The sequence below is a fragment of the Suillus subaureus genome (genome assembly GCF_016647635.1).
Source record: "Suillus subaureus strain MN1 chromosome Unknown BJ212scaffold_34, whole genome shotgun sequence".
Taxonomy (NCBI): Eukaryota; Fungi; Basidiomycota; class Agaricomycetes; order Boletales; family Suillaceae; genus Suillus; species Suillus subaureus.
Window position 1 is genome coordinate 271928 of NW_024538590.1, and position 16484 is coordinate 288411.

The window sequence follows — 16484 nt, forward strand, 5'->3', positions numbered from 1 at the left end:
AGCTCACCACCTTCAAGCCCCAATGAGAGGGCTCAATATCATAGAAGAAAGTATCACCATCTACACAACAGCTCATGCCTAAACAAAGGAAAATACAATGCAAGATCTGGTAGTGGAATATGGATATCAGTGGAAGACAAACGAAACAAAAGAATAAGAATACTTGGACACCAGCAATCAAACCAGATCACTGAAGTAGCAGTGATACTAGTTGCTCTACAACAAACAGAGCCCAATATCCCTATAACATTCATAACAGACTCAAGATATGCAATTGATGGACTCACCAGGCACATTAACCAATGGGAGGATAAAGGATGGATAGACATAGCAAACAGTGACTACCTAAGAGCCACACTGTACCACCTACAAAAAAGGTCAGCACAAACATCATTCATATGGACAAAAGGACACAATGGAAACCAAGGCAATGAACAGGCAGATCACCTGGCTCTAGAAGGAGTGAACAAACCCACCAAAGACCAACTAGACCTCTCAATCCCTAATGAATGGAACCTACAAGGAGCAAAACTATCCTCAATATCATAATCACTCACATATAAAGGAATCAAGAAACAAAACAAGACCAAAAACCTACCAAGAAGAGCAACAATGGGTAACCTTGACATCACAAGATATGCAATCCAAGAAATCATGGGAAACCTTGAACATGATAGCGCCATATGGACTGGATGCCAAAATAAAGACATACAAAAACAATACATCAATTCCTATTCAAAGCAATACATGGAGCTTACTGTGTTGGAGAATATTGGCTAAACATCCCTAACTACAAACACCAGGCAAAATGCGCAACATGCCATGCAGAAATTGAATCACTAGAACATATACTGTTAGAATGTCCAAACAACCCCCAAAAAACAATATGGAAACTTACAAAAGATATATGGCCAGCAAAATTTGGCGCCTGGCCAAGAATAAAATTAGGAACAATCCTAGGCTGCAGGAACCTACAACTGAGAAAATAAATACCTGAAAGATGAGATCCAAACGAAAGAGAAAACAATGACAATGAAGTGAATGATAAGACAAAAGGTGCAGCAAGACTTCTAAGAATCCTGATCTCAGAATCTGCTTATCTAATCTGGATAATAAGATGTGATAGCATTATGAATGAAAAAACCTACACAACAGACAATATAATCAAACAATGGGCCAATAGAATTAATAACAGACTACAACTAGACAGAATATCTGCAAAAAAATTATAAGGACAAAAAAATTCACAAAACTAGTTATGCATACTTGGGAAAATACCATCCAGACAAACCCCAATACCCAAATCCAAAAAGACTGGGCAACTGCCCTAGAGGTTTTAGTAGGTATTAGACCACCCAGGCCCTCTATGATTGAGGCCACCTGGGTAGAACAGAGTCCCACACACCACACATAATACAGGGGTGCATAAATGCATTTTTCCTCAGACTGGGGTTTCCCAAAACCCTGCTATAGTGCATATATGTAGAACTAGACTTAGTCAGCTGCTACCAATACATTTTGCTTGTCCAAAAAAAAAAAACACTCAGATGAGCTTGTAATGCTACTTAAGTTAAACTGTTCATTCATGCAGGGGCTCTCAGATTTTTTCAAATCGGGGTTCATATCCCATCAGCCAGAAGGGTGTTCTGGGAGGCCCTTGACTCTGTACCACCACCATGAACAGATTTTCCCATGCATGAAAAATTGCAGGCAAGGTTGAGCTGTCATAGCTCACAGAAAGAACTGGCCATAAATCATATAAACATCCTTAGAAACATAAACATGAGGCCAAACACCCACACCTGCATCAAACAAGAGCACAAGCCCCAAAGAAAATGAAACTCTAGACATATTCAAAACACACCCCATGCACAACACCAACCCTCAATGAAAACAATGCCTGAATGCTGCAAACAACCAACATACATTGAAACACAGACAGAACAACATCAACCATGCATACATGTAAACTAACACCACCCCACCACACCCTGCACTGACTTTTAACACTGCTAACCACTCCCTTGAGAAATCACACCCACTAACAAGTCTTAGTAGGCCACAGCCCCAGTCAAATCTGAAATGAGCCTGGCCATGATGCCCTCACTGAACCAATCAATTGCCCCACCGCTAGACAGCTGCACATGAATAATACCATAAAGCCCCACCACTCCCACCCACTCTCCCTGTCCAACTAGAAATGAAAGACAAGGAGCCTACCTCTCTTAAGGCCATATCCCAGGCCACATGCCCCTACCCTAACACTCCTTATCCTAATTCTCAACCCCCCCTGCTCTGGACCAAAGTACTTCCCTCCCAATGTTCTACAGGAAGATCATGACCTAGAACAAGCCATGGACTTAATACCATATAAACCTGACCCACCCTCCCTGCCCTCACCCCTGAGCCTGCACTCTCCCCCTGATATGCCTACCCCCACATCCCAGGCAAACTGTGCACACCCACTCCAACACAACCTCCTCATCTTTCAGGATTTTAAAGTAACAATGTCCAATGCTAATGATGACAAAACACCAAGCAGTGGCCTTACTAACTCCATCCATGCACCAGGCAACTTCACAGGAGATCAACCCATGAGTGTCCCACCAAGTCCTACCACCAGACATATACCAACTGCTGAAAAGCAAGTGTCATATCCACATATCTGGATCTCAGATCCAATCCTTATCTCATCTCAGATCCAATCCACATCTTATCCCCCTCCAACATCTTGTCATTGTCATATCCCACAATCCAGACCCATGTTCCATCATATTCCCACGCCTTCCAAGCCTATGTCTGGACCCCACTTCATATCCAACTCATTCCCAGATCCCCTTCCACTGTGTGCTCCACACCTCAGCAGGATCAACTCTGCTCTAGATTTACCCCTGAGCTCCGGATCATTGGATCACCACTGCTAGCCTGATCCATACCCCCCTGTCCCATCCACCCTATGCACACTCCATCCAGCAAGACATCCAGACTTCACCTCATCTTGGATGCCAGACTATATCCACCTTGTCATATTCCACAATCCGGACCCACATTCCATCATATTCCCACGCCTTCTGAGCCTACGTTTGGACCACACTTCATATCCAACTCATTCCCAGATCCCCTTCTGCTGTGTACTCCACACCTCAGCAGGATTGACTATGCTCCAGATTTACCCCTGAGCTCTGGACCTCTGGATCCTCACTGCTAGCCTGATCCGTACAACCCTATCCTGTCCACCCTATGTGCACTTCATCCAGCAAGACATCCAGACTTCACCTTGTCTCAGATTCCGGAACTATATCCACCTTCTTGTATTCCAGTCCTGTATCCACCTTGTCTTCCAGATCCCCAGATCTCCGGACCTCCGGATATTAGCTCCGGACCTATTCCCACCCTCTGTCCGATATCCTGCACCTATCCCCATTTAGGCATTCTCTGCTTTCCGGCTTTCGGTTACCTCTTCTTCCATCTTGCTTATTGATCCTTGTATGAGTCTTCATCTCTGAGTTCATTTACTTATGTTCCGTCTTACTTACTAATGTGTTTCCACATGCTCATACATAGCCTTGCTCCTTTGCTTACTGATCCCCTCAGATATTGTTCAGTATATAACCCCTGTAGATACTCCTGTAGTCCCCTAGTTTGAATATCAACTTAGACTTGCCCAATCCTCTCTTGGACTTTGGTCCACCTAAGTCTATCCTACCCATCAGGCCTAGGGATTGATTCCCTAGGCTGGAGCTCTGCCTTTCCGGCACTTACCCTCTTTCCAGACTTAGGTCCAATCCTTGTCTCTCTAACTCTACCTTAGGGTAGTCCACCTCTGTTTGTTTCCACATTGGACTTTGTCTGATGTAGCCCCTATTCCTTCTGGACCTCCGGACCTCCTGTCCTTCGGACGTTCTGCCCTCTGTACCTTTGGATGTTCTGCCCTCTGTACCTTTGGACATTCTGTCCTCCTAACCCTTGGACATCCTGTCCTTCATACCTCCGGACATCCTGTCCCTCTGTCCTCCATCATCCTGCCCTCCTGTCCTCCAGACCTTTGGACCTCCTATCCCTCCATCCTGTTTCCTGTAGAAGTATTACCTTGCAGTGGGAACTCTCCTGAGCACTTCCTGCATTCCTCCAGAACTCTCCCACGCTCCTCCGGACATTTCCCACACTCCTCCAGAAGTCCTCTAGCGCTCTCCAGCAGAGTAGCCAGCCTCCGGAAGTCCTCTAGACTTCGTCAGACCATCATCAGACCTCATCTGAAATGAAGGGCACATACTTGGGTAAGGGGCACAGCATACGAGCTGAGGCCAAGCCCCTCTGAGTCAGTCTCTCTCTCCCTTGAGCAACATGGTTCTTAACAACCTCTCTCAAAACAATAGATACTCAGACCTACAATCCATCCTACAATCCTGGTGCACAGCATCAGGAGCAAAATTTAACATGGAAAAAACTGAAATACTACCTATCAGAATGAAAGTGCACTGCACCACAGTAACACAGAACCAAAAACTGAATGACCTTGACACACCATGGAAGGACAAAATAAGAGTAGCAAGTGATGGCAACCCAATAAGATCACTTAGAACCTGGATAGGAAATGAAACTGAAAATGCAACATCCTGGGAACTGACCCTGAAAAAATTTGAAAACAACCTTAAATAATGGAACATGGGCCACCCCTCCCTCAATGGAAAGAAACTGATAATCCAAATAGTAGTTGGCAGCATGACACAATTCCTTGTGAAAGCACAAGGAATGCCTAAGACCATTGGAAACGCCATCACCAAACTAATACAAAATTTTATGTGGAACAAACAAACAAACCTACCAATAAGCACTGAATGACTAGAATGCCCCATCTCTGAAGGAGGCTTTGGCCTCCTGAACATTAAAACAAGGAATGAAGTGATCAACATAATGTGGCTGCAAGCATACATGGACATATCACAACATTGACCAGCATGGGCCTTTGTCTCTGATGCCATAATCAACATCATGAAACTGGACAGAATCACCAACAACACTGACCTGAAAACATTCCTGACATCCTGGAAACACCCTACCAAGGGCAGATGAGCAAACAAGCTACCACATATAATCACAAACATGTTAAAAATGGCTATGAAACACCATGTAAGCTTCACACCTTTGAAAATCTCTGATAACCTCAAAGACCAACTCCCAGCCTGGCTACACATGGGCGCTCCACCACAAACCTACCACAAAATTAAAGATAACTGTCTACATCAAACACACCATGTAATATCGGTGAGACACCTAAGAAATATTACTGCATGACTAATGAACCAAGTACCACACCAACCACAAGCCTCATGCACATGCAATGAATGCATAGACAACCGACTAACAGGATGTAAGAACCCACACCAATGCACAAAAACAGTGAAACACATACTAGATAGCCTCCTCCCTAAATACAACCCTAATACAACACCTAGAAAAGACCAACTAACATTAACACATAGACAGTTAGAAAAAATATGCAAGCACACACACAACCACAAGGTGAAATCCTCTTCAACCCCTCTGTCACAGTCCAAAACAGTCTGATGGACTGCTTCCACATCTTCATTGATCCATCAAGACCTGTCCAAATACCAGCCTATAGACTATGTGTCCCATTGAACAGAAGACAAATGAATGACAATATACTCACCATCTTCACAGATGGATCCTGCACCAACAACAGGAAACACAATGCAAAATGTGGAGGAGGAATTTGGATAGCAAACAACCACATACTAAACTGTGAAATCAGCATGCCTGGAATGCACCACTCAAACCAGATAGGCAAGCTTGTAGCAGTATTAGTAGCAATACAATCTGCAAACCCATTAACACCCATTAAAATAGTAACTGACTCAAAATATGTAATAAATAGCCTAAACACTCACCTTGATGATTGGGAAAATGCAGGATGGATCAATATTTCAAATGCCCAACTGTTTAAAGCAATAGCATATCAGCTACACTGGTGCTCAGCCCAAACCACCTTCCAATGGGTCAAAGGACACAGTCAAGTGATGGGAAACAAAAGGGTAGACCAACTTGCCCAAAACAGAGCTTTGAAAATAACCACTGATGTCATTGATACATATGTACCTAGAAACTTTGACCTCCAGGGTGCAAAAATGTCAAGAATCACACAGAGACTAGCATACAAAGCATTAATGATGAAAAAAAAACACATAAAATACAAAAGACCAACCTTGGGCCTATTAGATGTCATGAGATATGCCATCAAAGCACTAACAACTATGCTAGAGACAGATGAATCCATATGGCAAGGCTGCAGAAACAAAGACCTCTTGAAAAAAGTACAAATCTTCCTATACAAAACATTAAACAATGCCTTCCACATTGGAGACTTCTGGACACAAGTACCCACCCTTGAACACAGAGCATGCTGCCAGTCATGCAGGGAAGAACCTGAGTCCATGGAACACATACTGACCCAATGTAGCAACCCAATAAGAAAACAAACATGGGACCTTGCCAAAAACCTATGGCCAGATAAACATGGCCCATGGCCCGAACCCCATATAGGACTCATCATGGGCAGCAGGAACATATCTGTCATATCCTTTATGCTGGACCTAGATCCCATAATATTCCCATGCCTTCCAAGCCTATATCTGGACCCCATATCCAACTGATTCCCAGATCCCCTCCTGCCATTGACATGCACAAAACTTGTTTCATACATGGTCATGACCATATTATGATTTATGCCACTTTATTTTTTCAAACTATGAAGTCACTTGAATTTTTCTCACAATATTAATTTTATTTGGACATTTCAAAGCATGTTTCACCAAGAAATGGCTTAGCTGTCCATGTAAAATACTTATCTTTCTTGTATATGAAATAAACATGTGTCAACATTCTATGCCACTTTATTTGTATCTATGTATCCAAAGCTGTGGAACCTGACAAATTGATACTATGATTAGAAAGATGATGATTGGTAAAGCACAACAACAAGGCAGTGCTAACACAGCCCTTACCAAGCATTATTACAAAGCATGGCAGTGTTATGGTCTTACCACAGCCTTTGCCAAGCATTCTTACCAAGTATTCTGTAAAATTCCAGAGCATCCTATAGTCCTTTTTCATAATGATTCATACTGACTCAGCATGACTCAATATGACTCCAATTTAATTTAAGTACATTAGTAATCAATAGCATAGCCACTAGTATAGTAGTATATAAGGGGCTCATTTTTCCCCTCTTCTGAAGTAATCAATTTCATTCCCAAGTATCAGTCATCCAATCAGAGTGAGACAAAGTTTAGGGGAATCAAAGGGGGATCAGTGCATACACCCCTAAGTTTCTTCACCCCTATTATCTAAGTGGACAAATAAGTGACAACTAGGAGAAATATTAGCTTATTTACTCCATTCTTTTACCACATTCTTCACACATTATTCAGAAGTATTTGAGGCCACACACTTGAGCCATATTTGATTACACAAGTAGTATTCATTCTAGTTCTCTTTTAGACACAGGAAAAGTTCTGTCACAGGGGAGAATCACACATATTATTCATCAATTAGGGAAGACAAATAAGACCTACAATCTGTCAATGAATATTAAGAGCTTGGCCACTTAAGACTACATCAAAGGGTGTACTCTGTTCTGGACTGCATCATACTCATAGTAAGTACCTAAGCAGCAGAGAGCTGGTTTCAAGGCCATGTATTGGGATGATTTCACTAGTGAATTTGATCTCCATTGCTGAAGATAGTAAGAAATATCCACAGGGATATATTATAGCTCTAGTCATTGCATACAGCTGCAACATATTATTCTGAAGGTCATAGCACTGCATCATGCCAGTTACTGACTTTACTTGAGATCATAGCACTGCCTCAAGCCAGTTATTGATTTCCACACTTCTTTGCCCATTTTACATCACTAGCATTCACTTGAAAAGTTCAACAGAAAACCTTGTCCCCCACGAACAACTACATTATCAACCACTGGTATTTGTCTGAACCGTTGACCATAGAAGGATAGTGAATTTGGTGACTTTTCTGCCTTTCACATCCTAGCAAGACACTGTGTGCTCCACACCTCAGCAGGATTAGCTCTGCTATGGAATTACCCCTGAGCTCCGGAGCTCCGGATCTTCACTACTAGCCTGATCCACACACCCCTATCCTGTCCACCCTATGCACATTCCATTCAGCAAGACATCCAGACTTTACATGCTCTCAGATTCTGGACTACATCCACTCCCTCACATATCTCAGTCCTGTTTCCACCTTGCCTTCCAGATCTCTGGATCTCCAGACCTATTCCCACCCTCCATCCAAGATCCTGTGCCTATCCCCATTTAGGCATCTCCACCTTTCTGGTTCTCAGTCATCTTTGTTTCTGTCTTGCTGATTGACCCTTGTACTAGTTTCATCTCTGAGTTCATTTACTTGTGTTCTGTCTCACATACTAATATGTTTTCACATGCTCATACATAGCCTTACTCCATTACTTACTGATCCTCTCAGATATCCACTAGTATATAACCCCTGTACAACTCTTGCAGAGTCCTCAATCTGAATATCATCTTAGTTCCTGTTCTCTCACCTTAGAATTGCTCTCACATCTTCTGGACTTCAGTCTGTCTGAGTCTTGTCCTTTTCCATAAGGCCTAGAGATGGATCCCCTAGGCCAGAAAACTGGACCTTCGGATTTGTCCCCTGTCTCTGTCCCAAGTCTAGGGATTGCTTCCCTAGGCTGGAGTCTTGCCTTTCCGGCACTTACCCTCTCTCCAGACTTTGGTCCACTTCCTGTCTCTCTGATGTAGAGAATGAGATTCCTCTAAGCATATATCGTGCATATTTCAACTCATGATGATTGGTACAGCACATCATTCACTCCCTATGACTTTCCCATGAAATGCACCAAAGGCACTGTGACAGTCAAGTTTTCCTTGGGCTTAGATTTACTTACTTTCATTACCTTTACCTACCCCCACTTTCTTTAGCTTATGTTCGCATTTTTGCAGCTTATATAAGCAGTACATCTTACCTTTCACTCTTTACCTGTAGTCTGAGACTAGCAGTTTTATGATGATTCTTCTCCCCTCTGAGCTCTGAGTCTAGAACCCTTGTGGGTCAAATAGCAGCTATGTACAGCACTTTAGACCCAACATATTGGCTAGGTACTTTACCAAGTATCTAGCCAAGTTGTGTTACTCACAACAGTTCAGAGATAAGTGGGATTTGAGAACCGTACATGGACCTATTCAAACTGTGACTGAACCACTATAGATATTTAAAAAAAAGGTAAACAGAGTCTGTTTACCAGTACTATCACTGGCAGGGTTTTTCAAAGGTTTTCAATGTTTGAAGCATAGCACACTTGTCATTGTTTATCAAATGCTGGACGTAGTGCACCTTCTGCCATTTCATGCACCAGTTCAAGTAGCTTGACTGCAAGGGCTACAGAAAGTCATCAAACTCACTAACAACTATCAACCAAAGTCGCTTGAGTCAAGCTGAAGGTTTTCCTTGCAGAAGATTTAGTTGCTGTTGATGAATGTAGCTCACCAGAACAGCAAGCATCATCAATTTTTACATGGTGGAAGGTACATTCTTGTATTGTATCATTGTGCACCTATCTACACTCAACATTATTACCAGACTACTGTTGAGATATGCACTTACCTTCAACATGATCCAGGTGTGACCAACTGAGCCTTAGCTTCAAAGCTTCAAAGACACGTGTGACCTGTGACACCTCAGAAATAGCTTCGACCTACTACCAGCCACTGTCAGTGCCTGCAGCAACATGGATATGACAAAATGATCCTCAGGCTCACACTCACCGGTGTGGAGCACTTCTGAGTCATATTTTCGCATCTGTCAGTCAACATGGATCCTCCAATGTTCAGTACTAAGGCATCCATCAGTGAGCTCTCGGATGGTGAGCTCTAAAACAAGTCATTTTTTCAGTGTAAGGCCAGCACAGCATTCAATCTCTCTTTCGAGAGTCTCACCAGTTGTGAAGTGCTTCATGCACTGTGTGATGTGCAGAAAAATGATACTGTGACTTGGGAGCACATCAAAATGGCTCAATATAAGACTCCCAAGGCTGACAAAGAAGCAGAGCCACCTTTCACACATGCCGCAGATGTTGAGCTTGATCCTAGCAATGTTTCTGTGGATACTGTTCTACAAAACATTGCATTGAGTGAATCATCTGTCCCTCATGGATATAGTGCTGATGAATCAGGTAATTTGCTGGTGGACAACAAGTCAGAGAGCTATGAGCGAGGGGTCCTGGATGACATGACAGGGCTTCAATCTATGGCTGATGGGTCTAAGGACTCAGAGGTTGAGTCTGAGGGTCATGGCAAGTGCAGACATGTTGCAAACACTCAGTACAAAGACTTTTGGATGCACTAGATACATTTTTTGATGTTTTTACCACTTGTCACAGTTTAGGTTCGGTGGCCTTGAAGCTGGTGTGACTGTCACAAATAATAGCTTCGATTCGTTGGATGTGTGACACTGTGATGAAGCTAAGTGCGTATCTCGACAGTAATGCTCCCCATTTTCCCATCCTGAGTCGCATCACACTTGATTATTTACCTGTGCAAGGTTCCTTGGTGCCATGTGAACGAGCATTTTTGGACACAGGACTTACAGATATGAAATGGTGTGCAAGATTGCTTCCCGAGAACTTTGGCGACATTTAGATGGTGAAAGGCAAATACAAGTGGGAACGAAGGCACAGAGACACAGAGAAAGCTGACAGGGAGGCTGTGGAGAGGAGACAATGGGCAGAAGACTCTGTTTGTGAGGTGCAAAAACAAAAAGACGGTCGTTCAGCGCTGCGGGAGCTCGAGTAGTAAAATTTTCACAAAAAATTCCATTTTGTATCAGTGAAGGGTCTGGAACCAGCTCGAACTCGAACAGAACCATACCAGACCGGTCCATTGGTGAACCTATGATCCTGGTTCGGGTTCGAGGGTGAGGAAACAATGCTACTTGGTTCGAGTTCGAGTTCGACCAAAATCTGCTCGAACCGGACCTGAACCGGACTGCGGCAACTTTACTGCCATGAGTCTGGAAATTGGTATCTCCCCAATAAGTCGTCATTTTATTCAAAATATACGTACAGCTGATGTATCCGATCAGTAAGTGATTTAGAAGATCAATTCGAATAAGCTGATTCAGGTACTCCCAGCGACGTCTTCATCTTCAAACAGCTTAAAATTCATACCCTGCGAAAACCCATCCAGAATGAAGTCCAAATAATTTCTCCTGTGTTTCCCTGACCACGCAAGGTAACCGACGATAGCCATCTCCTCTATCCACTTTCTGAGGGTCTGGTCCAGAGTATCCCCTCCTGGCGACGGCTCATATCCCGGGAGCGATTTCTGCAGTATCATCTTCACATTCGAGAAAAGTAAGTCTGAATGTTCTTCAGGGATCTTGCAGATAAGCCGGGCCTTGGGCCTCTCGCGCGGCTGTGAAGCGTACGGTTCCGGCAGGGACCTCAGCATTGTGCGACCAAGACATTGGATTATAGAAGCCGTTAATTGGTAGTAGCTCCGACTGACGGCATTGGTGGTTGGCCCAGCCATCCCGCACAGTCCTCGTAACGAATATGCCAGGTGAAATTTGGAAGAGAAAGATGATGGCGAAGCCCGCTCGCGGTACATATACCGCGTGAATCTCACAACAGATCCATCTATTGGAGTGCCTTTCTTGAATAGCCTTGATAATATTTCGGGGGCCTGTGGGCTGGTACACGAGAGTGCATGCCACGCTGCTGGGCTGCTTGATGCACGTGCAAGAAAGCTCACTACGGCGACCTCATCTTGGAGCTCTTCCAAAATGTCTCCACCTCCAGATATCACCGCGCCCAGTCTGCTCATGCAAGGTATCATGAATTGGAAGAGTTGAGAAGACAACTCGCTGGAGATCGAAGGGAGTAAGGGAGCGAAACTGACGCCTTCTGCGAAAGACATCCCATCCTCTGAATCTTTGCAGGCCTTGAAAGCCTTCTCGACTTCTCGGTTGATTTCGTCTGCGAACGACGTGGGCTTTGCTTTCTCCATGATTCTAAAGACTAGATGCGCCCTGTCGTATGCCGTTTCGAACTGCTTGCCACCCATGCAAATCTGCATTAGAAGCACATAAAGTACTACATCAACGAGTGCAAGTGCGTCAATGTTCTGGTCGAGGACAGCCACTGGTGATTGTAATGGTGGGCGGAGAGCCGACATTTCTGTCTCCATGGTATTCGTCAACTGCGCAATGAGCGGAACGAGCAGCTCGCTCGCAGGGAAATTGGCTGGCACACTCCGGAACGCACGTGCGGTGCGAAGCATACTCCCCCTTGACAGGAAGGTCAAAGAGCCTGTTTTCCTCACGTTGACTAATACAACAGAGTTGAACTCCGAGGTTTGTGGTCGGGACAGCTTTGTGATCTTGAACATAAAGCTATCATTTCCCCCTTCCTGGGAGGATCTGTAACATGCAAGTGACCGCGCGGATTGGTAATCCACTTGGTTGATGTGTATGCCATCTTTTCCACTGGTGTAAATTGGAGTTGGCGGTGCTGGATTCACGTTGAGCAAGGTGCTCATGGGTGAAAGCGGTTTCACAAACTCTTTCAATTCTGGACGTAGTAACACACTGCGCAGGATGAGAGCAATGCGAGGGCTGACTACGAATATGCGGTGCAGGTCAGGGCTGCCATCTGCCAAACCTTCCCACAGGCCGAATGCATTGTGTGTAACAATAAATTCTTCCCCTTCCGCGGCTTCCCAGATACTGAAGAAGTAGTTGTTCGCATGAGTGTGGTAAGTGTAAGCTGGGAAGTGTTCGAGATCAGGTGGGATATGCGATTCGGTGAGCATTTTTTGAAGACCTTCTTCGCCGTACTTCTCTACGAGTTCTGCAGCATCTCGCATGATGTCTGAATGCGATGTGTCCAGGTAGTATCTGAGGACGTATAGCCAAAACTCGACAGCAGATCGAATATCCTTCGCTTTCATGAAGGACTCAATCCACTGGCGGCTTGTTGCGTTCTCCGGGTGATCCGCTTGAAAATAGGTGTCGGAGCACGACAGGTTGCGATAGTGCATGATAAACAGGAACTTCCGCAGGAGCTCTAGTGACCTCCGCTTCAGGGTGAAAGTACCCTGAGGAAGCGTTTTATGCAGGTCCATGATGATGGAGGCTGCATGACGTTCGAGGTCCGCTAATTTCTCCTCTAGTTCATTGATATTATGGGTGTTGCGGACGTCCTGATAGAAATTTGGTACGCCGTAAACTTTTCCAATGGGACGAATGTCAAGGCTACCCGTAGCAATATCATAGTAGTGGACGTATTCAGGATCAACACCGGTGTGTCGAAATTCTCTTTGTCGTTCTGTTTTGGACCTGCAAAGAATATCATTCAGTGTTCTGGTCTAGTGCCCACACGCAGAGTGCTCAAGAGGACTCTGAAAACACACTTCACAGGTCCGACTTGAAATCTTCGCAAGATAAACCGTGGAATGAAATGTTGGTATTGCATCGTAGGTGCATATGGACTCGGAGAGTCGTCCGTCTGCTGAGCTTCTCCTGCAAGCTCCGTTCTGGCTTGTTGTTTTGAGGTATTCTTGCGACGTCGTGTCATTCTGTAGAGCTCAACGAATCCTTCTGTAGGAATTGAGCGCTGGGCGCTGAACACACCATATCTGTGGCACTGTCGTGAAACACTTTATGTAAAGAGCGTATAGTACTACCTTATCAAGTTATGTGGTGATTGATGAAATTTAAAGTTCAAGATTCAAATTTGCAAACTTCGTTTTGACCAATGACTACTGTCAGGTATCCATCTTGGTCTTGTTACAGACCGTCGGGGCCATTCAAGATTCTGAAAGTCATGGTCTTGATATCAGACGAAGTTGATATATGGAGCTTAAGCCTTACCATCACGAAAGTCAGAGTTACCGCCGGTCTGGGGGCAGCCGCGGCGGGGTTTAAATTTGAACGTGCTCAATGTGCCTAGACAAGCGTCTAATAAGATCAACCTCGAGGAAATCATCCATGAGGAGTGTCAAGGGATGTTCCTATTAAAAAAATGTCGTCGGCAGGTTTCGACCCTGCACAATCCAAGAGAAACATATTTCGATTCCGTTGCGGTTTGAACTACTTGGCTAGTAAGACCAGTTCAGATGAATGCGCGAGGAAATATCCATGAGTGAATCTTCAAGGCTGTTCTGATAGAAAAACAACTTTGTCATAGGCAGTTTCAAACGTGCCCAGTGCGAGAGGAACAGATTTCGGCTCTGTTAACAACCACAACCACTTGGCTAAGCCCAGTTGAGATGGATCACCGAGGAAACCATCCATGAGTGAATCGTCAAGGGTGTTCCAACCACCTTTCCACTCAGGCTATTGTCCGACAAGACCTCCTGTGTCGCAGCACTGTTCCACTTCTGGAGTAAAAATATCCTTGTCGTCCACAGATTTCGAACCTACGCAGTCGGATCCAAGAAATACAGATTTCAATTCTGTTGTGGTAAACACTTTGGCCAGGACGCAGTTGAGATGAACCTCGGAGGAATCTATGAATGAATGTCAGGGTTGATAAAAGAAAAAAATTAATTGTCGGAAGGTTTCGAACCTGTCTAAGAGAAACAGATTTCGACTCTGTTGTGGTAACCACTTCTGCCAGGACGAAGTTGAGTCGAACCTCCAGGAACCGCGACTAGTACTGTCCGTAAGTGATGTCAAGGTGTGATTTGGCGAGAGATTTGTATACTGGTGGACTCGATTCCGCGATGCAAGTTAGTTGGAATACATCGTGGTTCCGAACTTCCAACTATTAGTTGGCCCTCTCACTTCAAACTCGCTTTCACCACCAAGCCAAATCCCGTAACGTTGGCGAGGACATCTCTCTCTTGCAGAGACCCATGCGCCGTGATCTTGTGACCACTTAAGCACCTGCAGCACCTGCCCAACCTCGATCGTGGGTAGTGTCAGAATAAATCTTCGTGTATTTCCAACCACCAAAGGCATGTCAAGACCATTTATGCGGTAATGTCTATGGTCACGCGTCTGCTGGCAATGAGTGGTATAGGAAGTGCAAATCTTCAGCCTTCAATCGCGTCATCACGGAGGTCATTCTCCGATTCATTCTCCGTGCAGGACCCAGGCAAATTTGACTTTCACAGAGCATTGTCCTCGGTGAAGTTGAAAGGCATCATGATTCATTTGCTGTGTGCAAGCCAAGCTGTACATATGGAGGACGCAAGTTTGATAATTATGATTAGCCATGGATGATGACGCGAAATGAGGATGTAGTCATTACCTATCAATAAAATAAGTACTGCTTCCAGTGCACATTACGAGCGACAATAGAACTGAAATAACCCCAGACATCCACCAATTCCGCTAGCAGCAGTATGACCGGCCGCTTCCATGTTCCCCAGAGTCTACCTGAACTGCTGCTGGTTGCTGTTGCTGCTGTTGGTGTGAATTGGGGTCCGGTGAAGGAGGTCCATGATGATCTTCATCACGTATCAAGGAATCGTCACTCTCAGGAGCACCCACTGCAGCGTTACACTGTAGATTTACGTATCAGATGCCCAAGATACGGTTATGAAAATCGACCGGGCACACCTGTACACCCTGCGCAAAAGGAACATCGACAACGGGTGGCCCTGCATGATCAGACCGCCAGAGGAACAGGTTTCCTAGCCGAGCTGTGATGGTGGTAAAGGTGGTGGCGGGTGGCGGGGTGGTAGCTGGTGCAGGTGTAGGAGCGGGTGCAGGTGTAGGAGCGGGTGCAGGTTCTGGTGAAGGAGCTGAACGAGGGGTTCTCGTCATAGCAAGCCTGAGTCCTTTGAGGCGCCCAGGACGCTGTTGGGGTTGTGGCCGGGAAATTTGAGAATGCTGTAATTAACGATGTGAGAGAAAGAAGAGGGATCTGCTATTGCACGCACTCGATGCATTCCATGGACAAGATTGGATTTTGTATCGTAGCAGTCCTGATCTTGTCCGGGGACCTCCGCCTGCAAGCAGGTCAGTAGAGAAAGGAATGAGGAAGAGAGTGCATACACCAAGTATACAGTTAGTGTGCGCAGCGAACGCACTGCATTTCTCCTTAAATTCTGAGTGAAATACGGGTGAGCATGATAGCCTTAGTGATGTCAATGAAAACTTGCCGTTGGACCAATCGAGGCAGCTGGCCTTCGCAGTTTCGTCGATGGCGTCCATCATGTATTGGTGTGCTTCGAGGGCATCATTTGGTTTACCTGCAGAGAGGAATGCCTTGCACCGTTTCTGATGTGTCGTGAGACACAAGGACTCGAGGTCCCAGCCGAAGAGCTGGACAAAGCACTTAGTTATGAAAAACATTATATATACATGATCTTGACGCACCACGGTCAAGTCCTCGTATGTTTCATGAATGTTTTTCGATGAGAAAGCGCTGGAGCTGACAGCGGTAGTGAAGT

General features: G+C 44.9%; 5 protein-coding genes across 5 annotated transcripts; 3 read left to right on the forward strand and 2 right to left on the reverse strand.

Moving 5' to 3' along the window:
• Window positions 1-2354: 2354 nt before the first annotated feature.
• BJ212DRAFT_1484496 (uncharacterized protein) lies at window positions 2355-2924 on the forward strand (the record flags this gene model as incomplete). Its single annotated transcript, XM_041340807.1, has 1 exon — window positions 2355-2924. The coding sequence occupies one exon, from the start codon at window positions 2355-2357 to the stop codon at window positions 2922-2924; it is 570 nt and encodes a 189-aa protein (XP_041189202.1).
• Window positions 2925-5786: 2862 nt separating this feature from the next.
• BJ212DRAFT_1279459 (ribonuclease H-like domain-containing protein) lies at window positions 5787-6674 on the forward strand (the record flags this gene model as incomplete). The annotated part of the gene is made up of 1 exon (XM_041331495.1): window positions 5787-6674. One exon carries the CDS (start codon window positions 5787-5789, stop codon window positions 6672-6674), a length of 888 nt encoding a protein of 295 aa, XP_041189203.1.
• Window positions 6675-10508: 3834 nt separating this feature from the next.
• On the forward strand, window positions 10509-10884 carry BJ212DRAFT_1379680 (uncharacterized protein). Its single transcript, XM_041336608.1, has one exon. It carries the CDS (start codon window positions 10524-10526, stop codon window positions 10719-10721), a length of 198 nt encoding a protein of 65 aa, XP_041189204.1. The 5' UTR covers window positions 10509-10523; the 3' UTR covers window positions 10722-10884.
• A 214-nt stretch (window positions 10885-11098) lies between these two features.
• BJ212DRAFT_605672 (uncharacterized protein) lies at window positions 11099-14067 on the reverse strand. The gene is made up of 4 exons (XM_041343639.1): window positions 13954-14067; window positions 13767-13897; window positions 13494-13718; window positions 11099-13419 (listed from the first exon to the last, which is right to left on the reverse strand). Exons 3-4 carry the CDS (start codon window positions 13655-13657, stop codon window positions 11199-11201), a joined length of 2385 nt encoding a protein of 794 aa, XP_041189205.1. The 5' UTR covers window positions 13658-13718; window positions 13767-13897; window positions 13954-14067; the 3' UTR covers window positions 11099-11198.
• Window positions 14068-15295: 1228 nt separating this feature from the next.
• Window positions 15296-15855, reverse strand: BJ212DRAFT_1302601 (uncharacterized protein; the record flags this gene model as incomplete). Its single annotated transcript, XM_041333289.1, has 3 exons — window positions 15296-15337; window positions 15466-15591; window positions 15649-15855. 3 exons carry the CDS (start codon window positions 15853-15855, stop codon window positions 15296-15298), a joined length of 375 nt encoding a protein of 124 aa, XP_041189206.1.
• Window positions 15856-16484: the final 629 nt, after the last annotated feature.